The sequence below is a fragment of the Myotis brandtii genome, unplaced genomic scaffold, assembly GCF_000412655.1.
Source record: "Myotis brandtii unplaced genomic scaffold, ASM41265v1 scaffold143, whole genome shotgun sequence".
Classification (NCBI taxonomy): Eukaryota; Metazoa; Chordata; class Mammalia; order Chiroptera; family Vespertilionidae; genus Myotis; species Myotis brandtii.
Window position 1 is genome coordinate 697,944 of NW_005355115.1, and position 17,934 is coordinate 715,877.

At 40.3% G+C, this 17,934-nt stretch overlaps 1 protein-coding gene across 1 annotated transcript in view; it reads left to right on the plus strand.

The window, feature by feature from the left end:
• The first annotated feature begins 4,755 nt into the window (after positions 1-4,755).
• ADGRF1 (adhesion G protein-coupled receptor F1) overlaps positions 4,756-17,934 on the plus strand; it is a 39,573-nt gene continuing 26,394 nt past the window's right edge. Inside the window, 2 exon segments of the mRNA XM_014535349.1 lie at positions 4,756-4,897; positions 17,363-17,505. Of these exon segments, the coding sequence (XP_014390835.1) occupies positions 17,437-17,505 (69 nt within the window). The 5' untranslated portion in view covers positions 4,756-4,897; positions 17,363-17,436.

Consider the following 17,934-nt stretch of genomic DNA (forward strand, 5'->3'; position numbering starts at 1 on the left):
TACACCATGCAACTAAACCATTCTACCCCAAAGCAATTTAGTAGGCAGTTGTGAATCTTGGCCACTAGATGTCTCCCTTTGCTTAAAGGACATTCCGAATCCCTGGGGTTCATTTGCAGTTTGCTAAGAAGAAACAATACTTAAGAAGAATGTCTTAATCTCAGGCCACATCCTCTTCAGATGTTTGTCCCCATGAGGAAGTTCAGTACAGCACAATGTCAAAGAAAAAGTGCCCAGGGACAGCATGAGAATTATTTTGTTCTGGGAGAGCTTTTCATCCACCAGAATGCACTGTGGGGCACTGAGTGGCCTAGTCTGTTGGATTTTGTCCTCTAATCCAGCAGACCCAGGACTGTTCTGAAGCCTTTTCAGGGTTATTTTCTCTGCTGCTTTAGGCCAGCTGTGCAGAACTGCATGTCGCTGTTAAGGGCCTGGGACTCTAGACCTGTCTATTAAAAGCAGGAGTCTTGTGAGGTCTATCAGACAACTTCTCCGCTGAGGGTGCCTTACCCCCATGTGAATTCTGTGCATCATATGAACATGGGGTATGTGTTCAGTTGCCTGTGGTTGTGACTTTTGTGCCACCGCAGGATGGTTTGCTGAGCTTGGAGAGGTGGGCTATGTGATGCTGTATAATTCTTATTTTAAAGACAGGTGGGATGGAAAAAAAAACAACTCATTACTTTCGTAGTCCATAGCTTTCTCTTCTCTGCATTATCTCTGATGTTTAAATACTGTATGTTCTGAACTAATTCAAGGCAATGGATGGAATCCTGCCAGGCTCTGTTAAATCAAGCCAGGGCCTTGAATTTAGTGACTTTCGAAGCTTTACTTGTTGAATGAAACGGAAATGTGGATTCTGAAGGGTTCTGGTGGTTCTCCAAATTATTATGGAAGTCTCAGATGATAAGAATGCTGTCTCGTTAGTACTTGAGACATAGCTTTGCCTTTGCCTTTTCTTTGGTTATTTTGAAAGAGTTGGATATTTCTACTTGTATTGCTCATCTGTCTTTGAGAAGCAGCAGAGTATAGGTTAGGAACACAGACTCTGAAGTCAGGCTGTGTTGGGGCCCTGGCCCATCATTTACTTCACCGCCCTGTTCCTCGATTTCCTCATCTATAAAGTGGGGATGATAATGGTGACTGCCTCCCAGGTTGCTAGGAGTATAAAAGCAGATGGAAACTGCTCAGACAGTACTTGGAACATAGTAAGTGTTCAGTAAATGTGAGCTAATACTCAGTGCTTGGTAGTTCATCTCTTTTTCTAATTGTTTTCCAGGCCACCTCTCATGTCTATACATTGTTACCCTTGTCTCTGATATGGATACGATTTCCTACAGTTTTGTGACCTTTCCTTTTGTTCATTTGGATGCCTTTTATTTTAATGGTAAATAGCAAGACAATTATTATGCAATGCCACCCCCCCAAAAAAGTTTCTATGTTACATTGACCAAGCTTTGCCCCCAAATGGTCTAATAATTCCCCATCCACCTCTTTCAGTCCTAGTTCTGAGTGTTAAGAGACTACATCAGTTTTGATTGTCTTATTATATTAGGAAAAACTCACTCTAATTTATGTTTTATACTCAATTCTTCCCCTTTTTGCTCCTCCTCTCAGGTTTCTTAATAATTTTACTTGAAACATTTTTTATTGGATTTAACCATTTCACAATTATGGAATAAAGCCATTTGAAGCAGTTTAGGGCCTAGCATACCCTTGAATCATCACATCATTCAAGGCGTCCATTTGTTTTTGCAGCCCCTAGAACAGAGCTTCTGTAGGACCAAGCTCTTCTGAGTATAGACACTGCCATCTAGGGTCCAACTGCTCTGGGTGGGTTCATGCCCCCCCGACCACCCCCCTCCAGGTACACCTCCTCATCTGTCTAATTCAGATATTGCCTCATACCCAGTAGTCTCTCAGGAAATCTTGATTGACATGAGAAGAATCAGAGGACTAGTTTCTTTGGGGCCTCAGGTTTGTTCTGTTTACTCCAGTGACTCTGCTCATTTGCCAGGAAATCAAATGACCAGACCATTCAGGAATCCAACACAAACAGATGAAGCTGGAAGGCTTGACGCTCTTCTTCAGCCCCAGGGCTTCCTTCTTGTTCTTCTGTAGCATCTGTTGGATGTTGGGCCTTGCCTTGCCAAGGAAGCTCTGATGTCAAGATCACCAGAGAAAGAGAAGTGAAGTAGACCAGATGGACCAGAACACATTGGGTTAGCTGTCATTGTACACTCAGGTGAGTACTGTGCTCCTGCTTCATAGGTGAGTGTGTGTGAGATTTTGTGGCAGAAGGAGCTTTATAATCACACTGGAGGAGCAATGCTTCCATTGGGGCTCAAACTCATGCTGCTTCCCTTGCTTTATTTTACGCATTAGCATGTAAGCCAACTTGGCAGGGACTGAAGAGCCCCAAAACCTAACCAGGAAGTACTAAGAAATTCAGCATTGCATGCTTTAAGAGATTATTAGGAGGAAACTAGTAGGGGTGAGTAAGCAGTTTATTGGTGAGTCACCAGTAATTGAAAAGCATACCCTATTTGTGAAACAACCTACATATTGGGCATACTATGATCTCCTTCTATTAAATACGGAATTCACAAACTAGTAAATGCATTCATTTGTGTGGATTTAGATTGTCACCCCCAGCCAGTATACTCATGGAAACATTGATGTTTACTGGTTGCCTTATTTTCTAGAATCTGCTAAAATGTTTTTGGGCTAATAAGAAACTGTAGGGATCCCTTTGGTTCTGAGGGCCAGTCCTTAGGACATTGCTGGGCTTCACAACACAGTGAGTCGAAGCTGAGAACCAGAGCTTCCATCTGATTTCAAGCCCTTATCACCTTAAGCTCCATGCTGATTTGCCATTTTGTCTGCCCCACTACTGGCTTATTCTTCCCTCCTGGCCCAATCCAGTTCCACAGCCACTTTTCTCCCTAAGTAAGTAATAAATTATTTAGTCACATTTTATAAACACATTCCCACTAAGGTGTCAGTGATGTCTTTGCTCCTACATGAACTTGCATTTTAATAGAGACAATAGGAAAAGGGCAGCAATGGGCTGAAAAGAAGCCCTTGACCGACCTTTTGTATTGAAAGGATATATTTTGTATAACCACTTACAATTGGTGGATCCTGAATATAGGCAAAACCCAGTGGAAAAGGCACATGAGGAGAAAGAATGGAGTTCACTTGATTAAATTGTGAGATCAACTCTATTCTGCCCAGGCTGGTTGATGGACAAAGGAGCAATGGTCGATGCCCTTAAACAACAAGGGGTTGTCAAGAAGGCTGTGTTCTCTTTAGAACTTTCCACTGGACCAGACGCAGACCTGATTGTGAAGGGTTATGATACAGACCAAGGGGCTCAGCTGGTGTTGGGTACAAGAGGATAACATTGTGTTTAAGGCTGCTTGGCACTAAAGGTCTTCAACCTGAAATTATGGGCTCCTATCTTATTAGCAGTTCACACGAAAAAAAGGTGTTTCTATTAGAATTTTGTGCTCCAAGGACCATTTTCTCCTTCCTGAGAAGATGGATGCTTCCTCTGTTCTGATAAGAACAATGTACCCAATCAGCTTTCCCTTTTTTTTTGATGGCTAGGAAGCTCCATCCCTAGAGTTGAGTGTCAAACTTACATAACACTACAGATAACTCATAGGTTTTTATTTGCATCCTTTTTCTTAATTGACTCGCTACTTTTATAGTTTTTCCCTTTTTATTATTTACTTATTTTATATAGAACTCTCATGGTATGTGTTCCTTTATTTCTATTCTAATATAATTTTATTTTATGCGTTAGCATGTAAGACACCTCAAGTAACTTGTAAAATATGGAATGGCTTCAAGTGTAAGCTACCTCGATCATTTGCACACATGGAGTGTTTATTTTCAAAGTTGATGACTCCTTAGAAAGGAAGAAACCTTTGTTAAAGAAGTTAATAAGGTTTAGCTCAAGGTTTTCTAAGGACAAAGAACATACTGAGAACATTCACCCGGGGGCAGACGTGCACACTGCTCTTCTCTTTTGCCAGCCTCCACCCCATATTAGCCCACCAGGAAGTCCGGGGTTCCTTTGTCTGGGAAAGTAGCAAGTTCATTCTTCAGCTTTGAATGAGAAAGTTGGAAAAAAAAATGTCTGCCCCTACCCTCACCCCAATGGAATTACCCACCTCTCCTCTTTGGAATCATGGATTAAGGGCTGCATTCCTTTTGCTTTATGGGGTATGACCCTGGTATCCAGAGGATGGACATGAAAGTTCAACAGAGTGGCATTTTGTAGAAAACTGATTGAGGACAGAAGTGTTCCTCATTCCCCTAGAGCAGTGGTTCTCAACCTTCCTAATGCCGCGACCCTTTAATACAGTTCCTCATGTTGTGGTGACCCCCAATTGTTACAAATTGAACATAATTAAAGCATAGTGATTAATCACAAAAACAATATGTAATTATATATGTGTTTCCCGATGGTCTTAGGCGACCCCTGTGAAAGGGTCGTTCGACCCCCAAAGGGGTCGCGACCCACAGGTTGAGAACCGCTGCCTTAGAGCATGTTCCTTCTGTGGTTTCAGAAATCCATCCGTACCTGCCAGGGGAATTATCAAATCTTGGGCTCTGAGCTGCTTCCTCTTACCTGGCTGATATGGACTCAAAGCGGGAGGGAGAGTCAGCAGAAAAGTATTTCTCTTTTCCTTCTTGAAGGGGGTGTGTCCTGGGCTCCTTGGTGCACTAGGAGTTGTTCATGAATCAGTGACCTGTATGCATGCCAGAGGGCTGCTGTGATTCAGATATTAAGATCGTCTTTCCAACCAGCTTAAGAAGTGATTGAGCCACAAGTACGCTGGAGGAAGGGCTCCCTCGGGCTGTGATGTGAGGAGAGAATCACCAGGTAAGCCCAATAGCGGTGATTTGATTCCTTAGAACGTGTATTACTATCACAGGTACTACCTGTTAGTTTGAGATTATTTTTTCCTTCTGAGGAAGACTCTCGATATCTCATTTCCTGAAGGGAGGTGAAATAAAGAAACATAGAGTGGAAAGAGCAATGAGCAGCGATAACAGAGTTCCGTGTCTTGGTGACTACATAAATTGAGGTATTGGCTTCAGATTCAAACTCCAGGTTTTCAGGCTCAAGGCACAGCCTTCTCAATGATAACACAGCACCCCTATTCTTTGGATGTGCTGGGAGGTAGAGCAACTGGAATAAAGAAAGTTCCACTAAAGATAATTGTTAAAAATATTAATCGTAAGGATTTCACTAGTGAGAAATATATTAATCTTAGCAATCTCTTTAAAAATACACTTGAGAGATTTAAGTTTATTTTCAGTTTAGGATGGATTTATTTAAGCTTTGACTGAATCAGTATACATCTGGGAAGTATTTCTCAATTCAACACCCTTTCTGGACTCTGAAAAATCCTAAAATTGATCCTTATAACCACTTACCCTGCTATTACCCCAAATAAATACGAAGCAGCACGCTGTATTTTTTAACTGACAGGCCTTGAAAATTCATAATTTTTCTTTCTTTTTTTCATGAAAAATCTATTTATGTCCTATGTAATCTACCCTTGCCAGAAACTAAATGATGGGAAGTTACTTAAGGAGGTATAGAAAGAAGGCCAAGGTGGAAGAGGTATGGAGAATGATGACTTTGGCTTTTCCATCGTGACATCCATTAAACTAAACCTAATAACAACACACATAGGCTGGAGATCACAGACATCAGAGAACAAAAAACAGATAAAAATATATCCGATGATTTGTCAGAATATTAGCACAGCCTTTTGTTATGTTCCTTTTTGCTATAATAAAACCACTACTAATTATTTATAACCGTAGCTAAAATTAAAAACAGCTTCACAATAATAGCCTCAGAATACTTTATTCAACTATTAACAAATAATATAACTTTGGGCAAATTATTTCACTTTTCTTGCTTCGGTCAATTACTTTGCGACAAGCATGGAGATTTAAAATGGGCGTGTATTCATGTTGAGTCTTGGAAGCTTGACTTGCAAACACTCCCATTTTGTGTACAACCACAAGTTGATATTAGTTGTTACTGACGTGCTTCCTAGGTTATGTATGTCTTGCTTCTTTAAAAAAATGGCAATTTTTAAAAAAATCAGGGGCAGGGTCTACATTACAGGGTGTCTCTTGCTGTGCTGAGTGAGGGTAAGGGAAACACCATGCTTTCGCATCCATATACCCTCTGATGTAATTCATTTCACAATTAAATAAATGCAAATATCCTCCTGGAAAAAATAAGTGGACGCATTCATGAAAACTCGTGTATCAGTGACTGATTTTGGCACTTTGGTGTGAGCCTTTCAGTGTAAATGGGAAGAAGTGAGAGGGTGCTGGGTATCCAAGGCCATTAGCAGTGGGTGGGTGTGTGTCACAGGGGTACATGGTCCCGGAAGTGGAGGGTGGCCTCCCCTGGAAAACTGTCACTGCGTTCCCAGGTTTGCCGAAGGCCACTTCTTGTAAAACCATGTTCCACCCAATATAAACACATGTGTTTGCAACTTTCAACACATCTTGCCTTGTTCCCTTTTAGTTCTTTGGCAGGAAATACCCATAGCTACCGAGAAGGGGAAACCCTATTCCCAAACATATCATGGTGTTCTCTTAGATCAGTGATTCCCAAAGTAGGCGCTACCGCCCCCCAGTGGGCGCTGCAGCGATCCAGGGGGGCGGTGATGGCCACAGGTGCATTTGGGGGCGATGAGTAACTGCTATTAAAATTAAAAAAAAATTAATTTCCAGGGGCTGAGTAATATTTTTTCTGGAAAGGGGGCGGTAGGCCAAATAAGTTTGGGAACCACTGTCCTAGATTGAGCTTGAGTAGCAATGTGCTCATGGGATGTCAACGTCTTCACAGTTCTGGACTGGATAGCTACATAGTTGTAATAGCTGTGAAAATAATCGAGAGAACTGGAGGGATAGTGCAAAAGGTCTATAGCAAGCATGTCAAACTCAAAGGCTAACATGGGCCAAATAAATGAGGCCCGCGACCCGAGGGCCACGAGTTTGACATGCTTGGACTCTATAACGTAGAACATGTACAGCTGGTTCTAACCTTGCTGAGTTCCACCACTGTAGAGCACAAAACCAGTGCGGAGCTGAGACCCTCTTACCACACCGCTCCCAGTAAGCCACGGGTAATCTCATAAAGGCTCCTATCCAGTGGTAGACGGAAAGCTGGGCGCTGACATGCTAAGAAAGAAAATCCTTTAGATTTAATACGTGTGAAAGTGTCCTGGCATTTCATAAAATTATAGTAACTTGCCTGTGCACAGTCAGTTGAGTAAATAAAGTACAAAGAGGTGAGCAGTGGCAATGAGATATGTAGCCCTCAAACTGTGCAAAATTGAGTTAAATCTTGCTGATGAGGGTTATTAGGTCCCCGTGGGCCTCTGGGTCCTCAGTGCAAATGTCAGTTTTTAATCTCCAAAGGCCCACAAGACTTAGAAACTCTAGATTTTTGGTTTTGGTTTAAATAAAGCCTTTAAAAAAAACCACTTTAAATAAAATCTTTAAGATTTTATTTTTCTTATAAAATTTTAAAAAAATCTGAGTTCCTTTATTGTTTAAGGATAAGTAGGCATTAACTATATATTTGTGGTGTTAGGACAGCTTGTCACAATGGAACAGATTCATGCCTTCAAAGTTTTGGGTAAAGAGACTTTGTATTAAGCAGATACTATTTTCCATGAAAACCTTTTACACTAGTGTTTGTACTTTAGCCAAATTTTGCTTGAAGATTTCCCTATGCTCAGTCTCTTAGAGAATCAGGCTAATTGTTTCTCTTTTTTTAATGTTGAATTTTCTTTATTTTTATTTTTTATTGTTGACAGTATTACAGATGTCCCCATCCCCTCCCCCCTAATTCTTTCTAATAAGGATTTTATTAGTGATAAATCTCTTAGACATGTTTTTGACCAAGATACCAAAGCTAGTAACTAGCAAGAGAAATGGTACAGAAAGCAGTAAAATTAAAAAAATTATTTGTCAGAATATTATTATATGACAAAGTGGCCTTTAAAATCGATAAAAATTATCAAGATGATCTTGATAAAGAATATTTAGTCAAGAAACATAGTTGGGAAAACTGGTTATTCATTTGGAGGAAAATTAAAGTAAACCCTTATTTCATACCAAAACCTGAAATAACTCTAGAAGAAATGGAAATCTCAATGCATTTTTAAAAAAAACTTAAAGAAAAAAATATAGAATGATATTTTTACAATATTTTTATAGAAAAAATTTAAATATATATAGAAATACTAACAGATTTGATTTCATAAATATTTTAAACTTTTGTGCAGTACAAACATAAAAACTAAAAAAGGAGACATATGTACTACTGTTTGTAATACTTTAAACAATAAAAAAAATAAAAATAAAAAAACCAAAGACCAATGATGACTAAGTATTTATAACCCATGACAAAAAGCTATATAAAGAACTCCTAAGAAGCAGCTCTTAAGAAAAAAATGAACATTCTAATAGAAAAACTTAGAATGACTTAAATAGACAAATGGCAAATAAACATCTGAAAAATGGTCTTACTAATAATCAAAGACATGAAGTTTAAAACAATTAGAAAAAATTTTACCTATCAGTTTGGCAAATATTAAAAAGATGTTGGAGACTGTGTGATGAAACAGATATTTCTATATCTTACCAAGGGAGCATAAACAGGTACAAATTAGGAGGGCAATTTGGACATGTCTATAAGAATCCAAAATGTAGCCCTGCTGGTGTGCTCAGTGGTTAGACCATCGGCTCCATGCACCGAGGGTTTGAAGGTTCGATTCCTCGTCAAGGGCAGGTACCTGGGTTGCAGGCTCCATCCCCGGTCCCGGTCAGGGCATGTGTGGGAGGCAACCAATCAGAGTGTCTCTCTTGCATCTCTCTCTCTCTCTCTCTCGCTCTCTCTCTCTCTCTTCTCCCTCCCTTCCACTCTCTCTAAAAATCAATGGGGGAAAAAAATCTCCAGGTGAGGATTACAAAAAAATATATATTTTTTTAAAAAACAACTCAAAATGTATAAACCTTTTGAAGCTGCACTTCCATTCTAACCTAGAAAGATACCAGTTTGCCTGGAATTAAGGATGCACAGGAAGAAGCTGCATAGAAGGAACATTTGAGGGCAGATTCAAGGAGTCCAAAAGATGAATTTGCCTTGATAGTATGTTTTCTCTTCATCTGTACATAGTGTGAGCCTGGAAGGTTTTGTGTATAGATTGACATGATGTTTGCAGGATAGATTGACATGATGTTTGCATGGGAGTGCCGGACAACTCATTGTACTTATAGAATCATTTAGGAATGAAAAACTGGCTCTACACAGTAGGAAAGTATGATGAAAATACTGTTAATATGCATAGAAAAACTTAAAGAATGTTTTTTTCTGTAGACTTGAAATAATTAAAGTTTAATCAGTATAAGCACTGCTTGAAAAGTCAGGTATTTGGCCTTGGCCGGGTGGCTCAGCTGGTTGGAGCATCATCTCATACATCGAAAGGTCATGGGTTCGATTCCTGGTCAATTTACATATCTAGGTTTTGGGTTTGATCCCTGGTTGGGGTGCATACCAGAGGCAACCAATTGATGTTTCTCTCTCACTTTCATGTTTCTCTCACTCCCTTCCTCTTTCTCTAAAATGAATAAACATATCCTCAGATGAGGATTAAAAAAAAGTCAGATATTTGGTTTATTCTTATTTAAAACAGACCAACCAAGAAGAGTTTGTAACATATTTACCTGAGTGCTCACATATGAAGACCCCACAAAGCCTGTTCTGTTGGTTCTTTCCAGTAGGCCTGATGAATTGTGTTTTTATCTTAAAAGAACTGAGTATCCTTAGACACACAATAACACTCAAATTTATTAGGAGACATCTTTGAAACATTTCTCCTCCTCCTCCTCCTCCTCCTCCTTTTAGCAGAGAGCTCATTTTTAAGGAACTTAATGAAAATTAAATTAACAATCATGACTTTATTAAAATCATTCACTGAGCAACAAAATGAACTGACCCTTAGTCCAAGAGAAATATTAGATTCTTTGGGGAAAGAAAATTGGGGAAATAGAATTTAAGTTTATCCTTCTCATTTTCTGCAAGTGTGAAAAGGAAATAACTCCCATGTAATTGGCAAGATTGCCAAACAATAGAACCAAGGCATATGAAAGCATTTTATAAATTAGAAAGAATTATTCTTATTTGTTCTTATTATAAAACTATCACCACCCTTGAGTTGCTGTTCAGATACTTTTTCAAGTAAACAATCCAAAAGGAAGCCCACATTCTCTGGGCTTTACCCATCCTATGTAAGCCAAGTGGAGTGGGGAAGGTGAGAAATGAGCCTCATCTGGGAGTTCCCGGGGGGGGGGGCTGGGGCCCCAGTGCTGAGCTGGAGGCTTGGCTGGAAGAAAGCGCTTGGCACCTTCTCTGGAGGCCATTTATTATCTTTTAGGGCTTGGTGGTAACTTGTGCTCTATTGAACTGTGAGTGACAGGAGAAAGTCTTCAGTTACAAGGGGTTGGAACAGAGCCAGCCCTTGAAGCTGGCAGGCTGTTTAGGAAGGGATTGAGCTGGACTCGTCATGACTTGTCGTCTGTGAGACATGGACTAGCTACTAGGACACCAGAAGAAGTACGAGGTAATAAGCTAAGAACAAAGTAGCATCCTGGGTCTCTTCTAAGCTACAAAGCACAGACTAAATAGATTTTAAAAAAACACACCACCCAAATCCTTGTTAGGAGGGAACAGACAGCTGGCTTAGGCTGCCGGCTAACCCAGAAATGCTCTCCAGCTGAAGTTCCAATAAGTGGCAAAGGACACACAGACTTCTAAAATACGTACCTCAATTTTTGGATCAAAAGAGGTCAGTTGAGGCGGGGGTCGGGGGTGGGGTAGCGTCACAAACTGGACCCTGAGGGAGAGCCATTCAATGAAACATCAGAGTTAAATAGGGACCCTGGAACAAAAAGGACTTCAGCAACCAGCGCTTGTTTTCAAAAGTGGGTCTGGATGGCTGCTTTGGGGTTTCTCTTAGTGGGTGGAGCTACAATGAAGGAATACCTGCAGGAGGATGTGCCTGGCACGGCGCCTGGGACATTGGAAGCTCTCACTGTATAGTGGCTGATCAAATTAAAGTTGAGTCAAGTGTCACAGGGAAGGGACTGAACTAAGTAATTCCTTTGGTCTCTTCCAGCCTTATAATTCTACAATTCTTAAAAATTATACCTCTATTCTCAACCCAATGACTTAATTCTTGGTAGATTCTCAGCCTATCTCCAAAGAGGTTCAATAATTATATAACCACAGACTCATAGATACAGAGAATGAACTGACAGTTGTCAGAGGCATTAACAAAACAACTTATAGACACAGACCACTGGTGATTACCAGAGGGGAAGTGGGGTGGGGGAGGTAGGAGAGGGTAAAGGGGTGATGGAAGGAGACTTGACTTTGGGCGGTGAACACATAACACAATATACAGATGAAGCATTTTGAATCGTACACCTAAAATCTATATAATTTTATTAACCATTGTTACCCCAATGTATTCAATAAAAAATTTTAAAAAATATCCCAGAAAAAAAAAGAATTATAATAACCAGTTTGAGAAGAAAACAGGAGTAAAGCCCAGTAAAATTTTTTAATCTTTCCAGGCTTAAATTCGATGACTGATGGACACTAATTAAAAGAACAATGAAATAAATAATGTGTAAAGAGAAACTGAGAAATGGGCAGGTAATAGTAGAATCTGAATGTGAATGGATCTGATCTCCCCTTATTTTATAGAGGAGGAGACTGACTTTCACAAGTTCTAACAGATGAGGGACAGACTTGGGGTTAGGGTTGAATTCATTTTGGTCTCTTTCTACTGTTTATGCTATATAAACATACTAACACATGCTAAAATATAAAATATGTATTTAAAATTTACTGTGCACAAATGTTTATGCAGACACTCAATAAGGTTGTAAATAGCTTTACATTATAGTCCTTCCAGAAGAAGTTTGTCTAGCTCATAAAATTGACCAAACTTCCAAATTTATTTTTTCAGATATAAAATTGGTTATCTTTTCTGTTCCCCATCTATATTTCCACCTGTCTTCTCTACTGTATCTGCCTACTTAAGAAGACATAAAGTCACTCTTAAAGGCAAATGGCCCAAGGATTTCTATGCAAAGACAGATGTCAATGCAAAGGTTACCAAACACATAAAATAAGAGGTAAAATAAAACCAAGGTTTTACAGGTCCTTTGCCTCGAAAACAATCAGCTCTATTTGAGTCATGATTTCGTTCAGATCCCAGCTGGAGACCTGCTCTTTCCATTAGCCTGTGACTGAGAGGAGAGAGACAACTCTACTGGAAATTCTATTTATAGGAAAAGAAACATAATCCCATCAATATTGATGCCAGGGAAGCAACCCAAGAGTTCAACTGGGCCTAAGATTAGATTGTTGCTAAAAGTGCTGGAAAGTGTAGGTGTGGGCAGTTCCAACCAAGCACCACTGTTGATAAGGAGACCGCTGTTGACGAAAATAAGTGATGTTTGGGGACCATAAATATATAACTGGAAGAATGGGGAGACAATGGTCAGCCGTCTCCAGGGGCTTAATAGCGAATTCTGATTGTTTTCTGTAAATTGAAGGACAGGGATTATCAGCAGTGAATTTACTTGAATGAATTCAAGGAAGTGGGCGGTGTGTGTGTGTGGTGGGGGGTCCTACCATGACCAAGCCTTCCCAGGAAGCCAGTGTCAACATAGGCTCCACTGGCCCTGGGGGAGGAGCTGCCTCAGAGCGAGGTGTGACATAAACATGTTTACTCTGATGACAACAGCTCCTCACCTGTGTCAAGGACACACAGATTCTGAGAGTTATCTATATATATATATATAAGCCTAAGTGACCATTACGACCGGTCAACTGAATGACTGGTCGCTATGACGATGCACTGACCACCAGAGGGCAGATGCTCAATGCAGGAGCTGCTCACTGGTGATCAGTGTGCTCCCACAAACAACCTCCCGTGGTCCCTCCCCCCGGCCGGTGGGCCACAATCAGCCTGATTGGTCCCGATCACTGGCCAGGCTGAGGGACCCCACCCATGCATGAATTTGTGCACCAGGCCTCTAGTTTTTAATAATTAAGACTCTGCCAGCTTTAAAGGGAAGTGCTGAAAATGCCATGGGGTTCGCATCATCCCAGAAGCAGCTTTTATTTGATAAGTTCACTTGACTCTGAATTGAAGCCAAATTCTGACCCAATCCAACAAGAAACTATAAAAATACTAGTGGTAAGATTGAAATGCTAGTAATGCTAATATTAATAGCTGATAGTTGGGGCTTATCACCTGTTAGGTGTTGTTCTGAATACTTTATATGAATTTCTGAAAAAACAACAAATAATTCTGGACCATAAATAGTGTAACACTAAAAACTTGTTATTTATGTGAAAATCAGTCTTCCAACCCTATCCCAGAGGGAGTTGTATGCACCAAGGAAGTGAAGAAAAAGTTTTGATTAGTTTAAGCTTGGGTCCCAACCCCCCGAAGAGAATTCAAATCACAGGGTTAACTTAGGTGTAGAACCCTTTTTTCCCTATCTAAGAACCAGTCTAGAATCAACTCTCAAAGCTTCCGGAGGTCAGCACCACTTGGGTAGCTTTAATAATGCATAAGGCTGGGACTGGGCTGTCTAGGATTTAGTATGTTTAGGGTGGGATGGGGGCACCTGTATTTTCTAATGGGCTCCTAAATGCCTTCTTTTCTTTTCCTCCTGTTCCTTCCCTCCCTCCTCTTCCTCCACATCCTCTACCTCCCCCTCCCACTCCTCCTCATGGCCTATGCTTTCTGCTTTCCAAAAATGATGGATATTTGTCTCTAGAGCAGTACTTTAAAAATAGTTTTGACCAGGCTCCATAGAAATAAATATATGTTTACATGCACACACATAATAAAACATGTGCATATCAATAAATAGCTTAGTTCTTCATGGTAGGCCTACAGAGCAGTGCCTGGGAGTCGCTGGTCTGAAACCCTGATTGTAAATTAAAGTTTACCATTTCTACCCAGGCTGAAGAGACAGCCCAGAATACACCCTCCAGCGTGGGGGGACAAAGGCGGAGAGTATGAGAGTTTCCTCACAGTGCCCAGCACTGTCACCAGGCCTTCTGGAGTTGGGTTTGCAGCCTCAGGCCTGGACTGCATGTGGGAGAAAGAAGATTGTTCAGAGAGGAAGAGATGGAGAGAAAGAGTCAGCAGAGGGCCAGGCCTCCCATTTGGAAGCAGGCCCTGGCACAGAAAGGGGATAGATCACACCTACACACACCAAGACAGTTGCCTTCTTTGAAAGCTCCAGTACTAAGACCATGGCCCCAACAGTCCCCAGGAATTCACAGTGAACATTTTCCCTGGGAGAGGAGGAAACCTGGGAAAGGGGCTGGAAAGAGCACTGCTCCCTCTCCAGTGTGGCTGCACTCCAAAAAGGTATTTGGAAATCAATTTAGTAAAAAAAAGAAAGATGAAAAATAAATTAAAAAAATAGAAAATGTACAAGTGCATGTTTCAGAGGAAGAATTAAGTTCTATTTCATAAAACTGTTCAGTTATTTTATGTAAATACTAGAGGCCCGATGCATGAAATTCTTGCAAGAGTAGGCCTTCCTTCTCCCAGCTGCCGGCACCGGCTTCCCTCTGGCACCCGGGACCCGGGCTTTCCTCCGGCTGCCAGCAGGCACCTAGGACCCGGACTTCCCTCACAGCCCCTGCTTCGTCCAAAAGGTCTCCGGAAGGACGTCCAGAAGGATGTCCGGTCTAATTAGCATATTATGCTTTTATTATTATAGTTTATTATAGATATACACAGACATTTTATTATATGTATACACACACACACACACACACACACACACACGTTTTATTATGTGTGTGTATAGATATATATTTCTTTCTATGGGGCCTGGTAAAAAATATTAGAAAAACACTGCTCTTGAGACCAATAGCCACCACTTTTGGAGAGCAGAGAGCACAACCAGAGGCCATAGGGCACAGAGCAGGTAGGTTTTGGGATGCAGATCTGGAAGAATGAGGTCTGGAGCACAGGCTGCTGCCCAAAGGAAGTTAAAGCAATAGATCTAGGAGGAGTCTTGGAAAGGAGGGAAGGGGACATGAGAGGACTGCTCACCTTAGGAGGGAGGCAAATACAAAAGTGGTATGTGCTCCACCGCTTCTTTTCCTGCTTCCCTCGAAAGCCCCAGAAAAGGTCTGTGCTGACATGTAGCCCATCTCTGGAAGTCAGTACCCTGCCCCTCATGTTTTTCTCTTGTCTTGTAGGTGTGGGGCAGCGCTGTCAGGGATGGCAGGGTTTGTATGATGTTTAAAGTGCACCAAGGGCCTGGCCAGCATGGCTCAGTGGTTGAGTGTCGACCTATGAACCAGGAGGTCACGGCTTGATTACCGGTCAGGGTTGATTACATGCCTGGGTTGTGGGCTCGATCCCTAGTGTGGGGCCTGGAGGCAGCTGAATGATTCTCTCTCATCATTGATGTTTCTATCTCTCTCTCCTTCTCCCTTTCTCTTTGAGATTAATAAAAATATATTAAAAAAAATAAAGTGCATCCAGGAAGCAAGATGAGGACTGGAAGGGAGGGTCCAACTCTGTGTTTAGTGCTGCCAAAAAAAGGCACTTATTCTAAGGATGGGTTATTGAGTTTGGCAATCGCAGTTTTTTGTCTTTTCCTGTGGAGATGTGAAAGAAACACTGAGAGGCCACAAGGAAGTGATTCTTCATGTCCAGTGAAACTTAAAAAAAATCATGCTAAAAAACTCACATAACGTAAAATATACCAACTTAACCATTTTTAAGTGTATATGTTCAGTGGCATTAAGTACATTCACATTTTGTACAACAGATTTCTAGAACTGTTTCATCTGTCAAAACTGCAACTCATACCCATTGAATCACAACTCCCTGTTACCCCTAAAAGTTAAAAAAAACCATGCTAAAAAACTCACATAACATAAAATATACCAACTTAAGTTCAGTGACATTAAGTACATTCACATTTTGTGCAACAGCTTTCTAGAACTGTTTCATCTGTCAAAACTGAAACTCATACCCATTGAATCACAACTCCCTGTTACCCCTTCTCCAAGGCCCTGGCTACCAACATTCTACTTTTTGTTTCTATGAGTTTGACTTCTTTTAGACACTTTGTACAAGTGGAATTATAACAGTATTTGTCTTTTTAGTGATTGGATTATTTTACTTAACAGAATGTCCTCAAAGTTCATCCATGTTACAGCATATGATTGCACTTCCTAATTTTTAAAAACTGAACAATAATCCATGCCTAATAAAACATTTGGCAATGATGGAAGAGTTTTGGGTCTATGCTGCCTGACATGGAAGCCACTAGTGGTTAGCATATTGGACACAACAGTTCCAACTTACTGTGACTTTTTTCATTCACATGAAATAAGTTGGGTATAAGTGATTAATTTTGTGACCATGACTATATGCCAAGTTCTGTCTAAATTATTGTGTGATAATCATAAACTTGAGGACAGTTTGTTGCAAATTACATTAATTATAAAGAAGGAAATTGGCTGGTTGGTTCATGATTATTTTTTATGCTTAAACACTTAGATTCTATCCTTGTATTAATGGTTCTAAGAGTCCTTGGTTATTTTAGTGATTATATATATAATCATTATGAAAAGGAAAACTCAGGGAAATATAAAAGGCTGGATGTTAAATAGACCTAATTGTAAAGTCAAGCAAGTTATGATTTTAAAATAGTGTAATCTATATGAATCTGCTGTGCTGTACCACAGAAAAGTGTTGAATACAAACTATAATAAAAAATAAAATAAAAATTATTATAAATAATATTTATAGAAATTTCAGATTTGTAAAGATGTAGCACACATAAATAGTAATTTTTATGGGTTTTAGAATTATGAATTGAGTTTTATTCTTATTTTTGTCTATCCCTATTTTCTATTTTTCTTTTTTACACTGAGTATTACTCTGCAATAAACAACAAATTATTTTTTTGATGTAAGGGAAAAAATACAAGTTGACCCAGAAAAACAAAAACCAAACCGTGTTTAGTCAAATTTGATCACCTAGAGGAAAGCTCTCGAGGAATTTTTTAGTAAGTTTGTAAAGATAGAAATTTAATAATTTTCAATGGAAATCACAGTATCTCAGGCTGGGTCTGTGAAGTGGAAAAATTATTAAAAACTTAGGGCTTTTGATCAGTTAGGCCCTACTATTGTGTGCATTAAATTTTTAAATTAGAATTACTTGTTTTTGTGCCTCAGTCTTGCCTGGTACACCTTGTCTAGTCACAGACTGTGACCCAGCTGTTTATGTCCAGACCAGGGACCCGCTGAAGATGAGAGTCCTGGTCTTGTGGCTCCTCTCCCTCTTCACAATCACTGAGGGCAGTGATGGCTTCTTTGGGGTGAGTTGGCTTATGTCCTGTTTTTCCTCCCTACTACCTCCCCTCTTTCCTCTGGCACTTCTAGAATCCATCCCTCTCTAGGTAACTGAACCCACATAATGTAATAGATTTGGAATCAGAAGTTCTGGGTTCTTGTCTCAACATTAGCAACATTAGCTGTGTGGCCTTGGAGCTTAGATGACTTAACTACAAAATGAGGATCTTGGACTAAACCACTGGAAATCTCTTCCAGCTCAATTCATCCACTCCTATGGCCTCTTTGATAGAGAACAAGCATAGAGATTGGCATTAGCAATCCTTGGACTATCTCATTCCTGTCTATACATACTTTCTTGATGCTTTTATCTAGAGCAGTGGTTCTCAACCTTGGCTGCACATTAGAATCAACTGGGGATCTTTTTAAAATCCTGATTTCTGGGCCTCATCCTC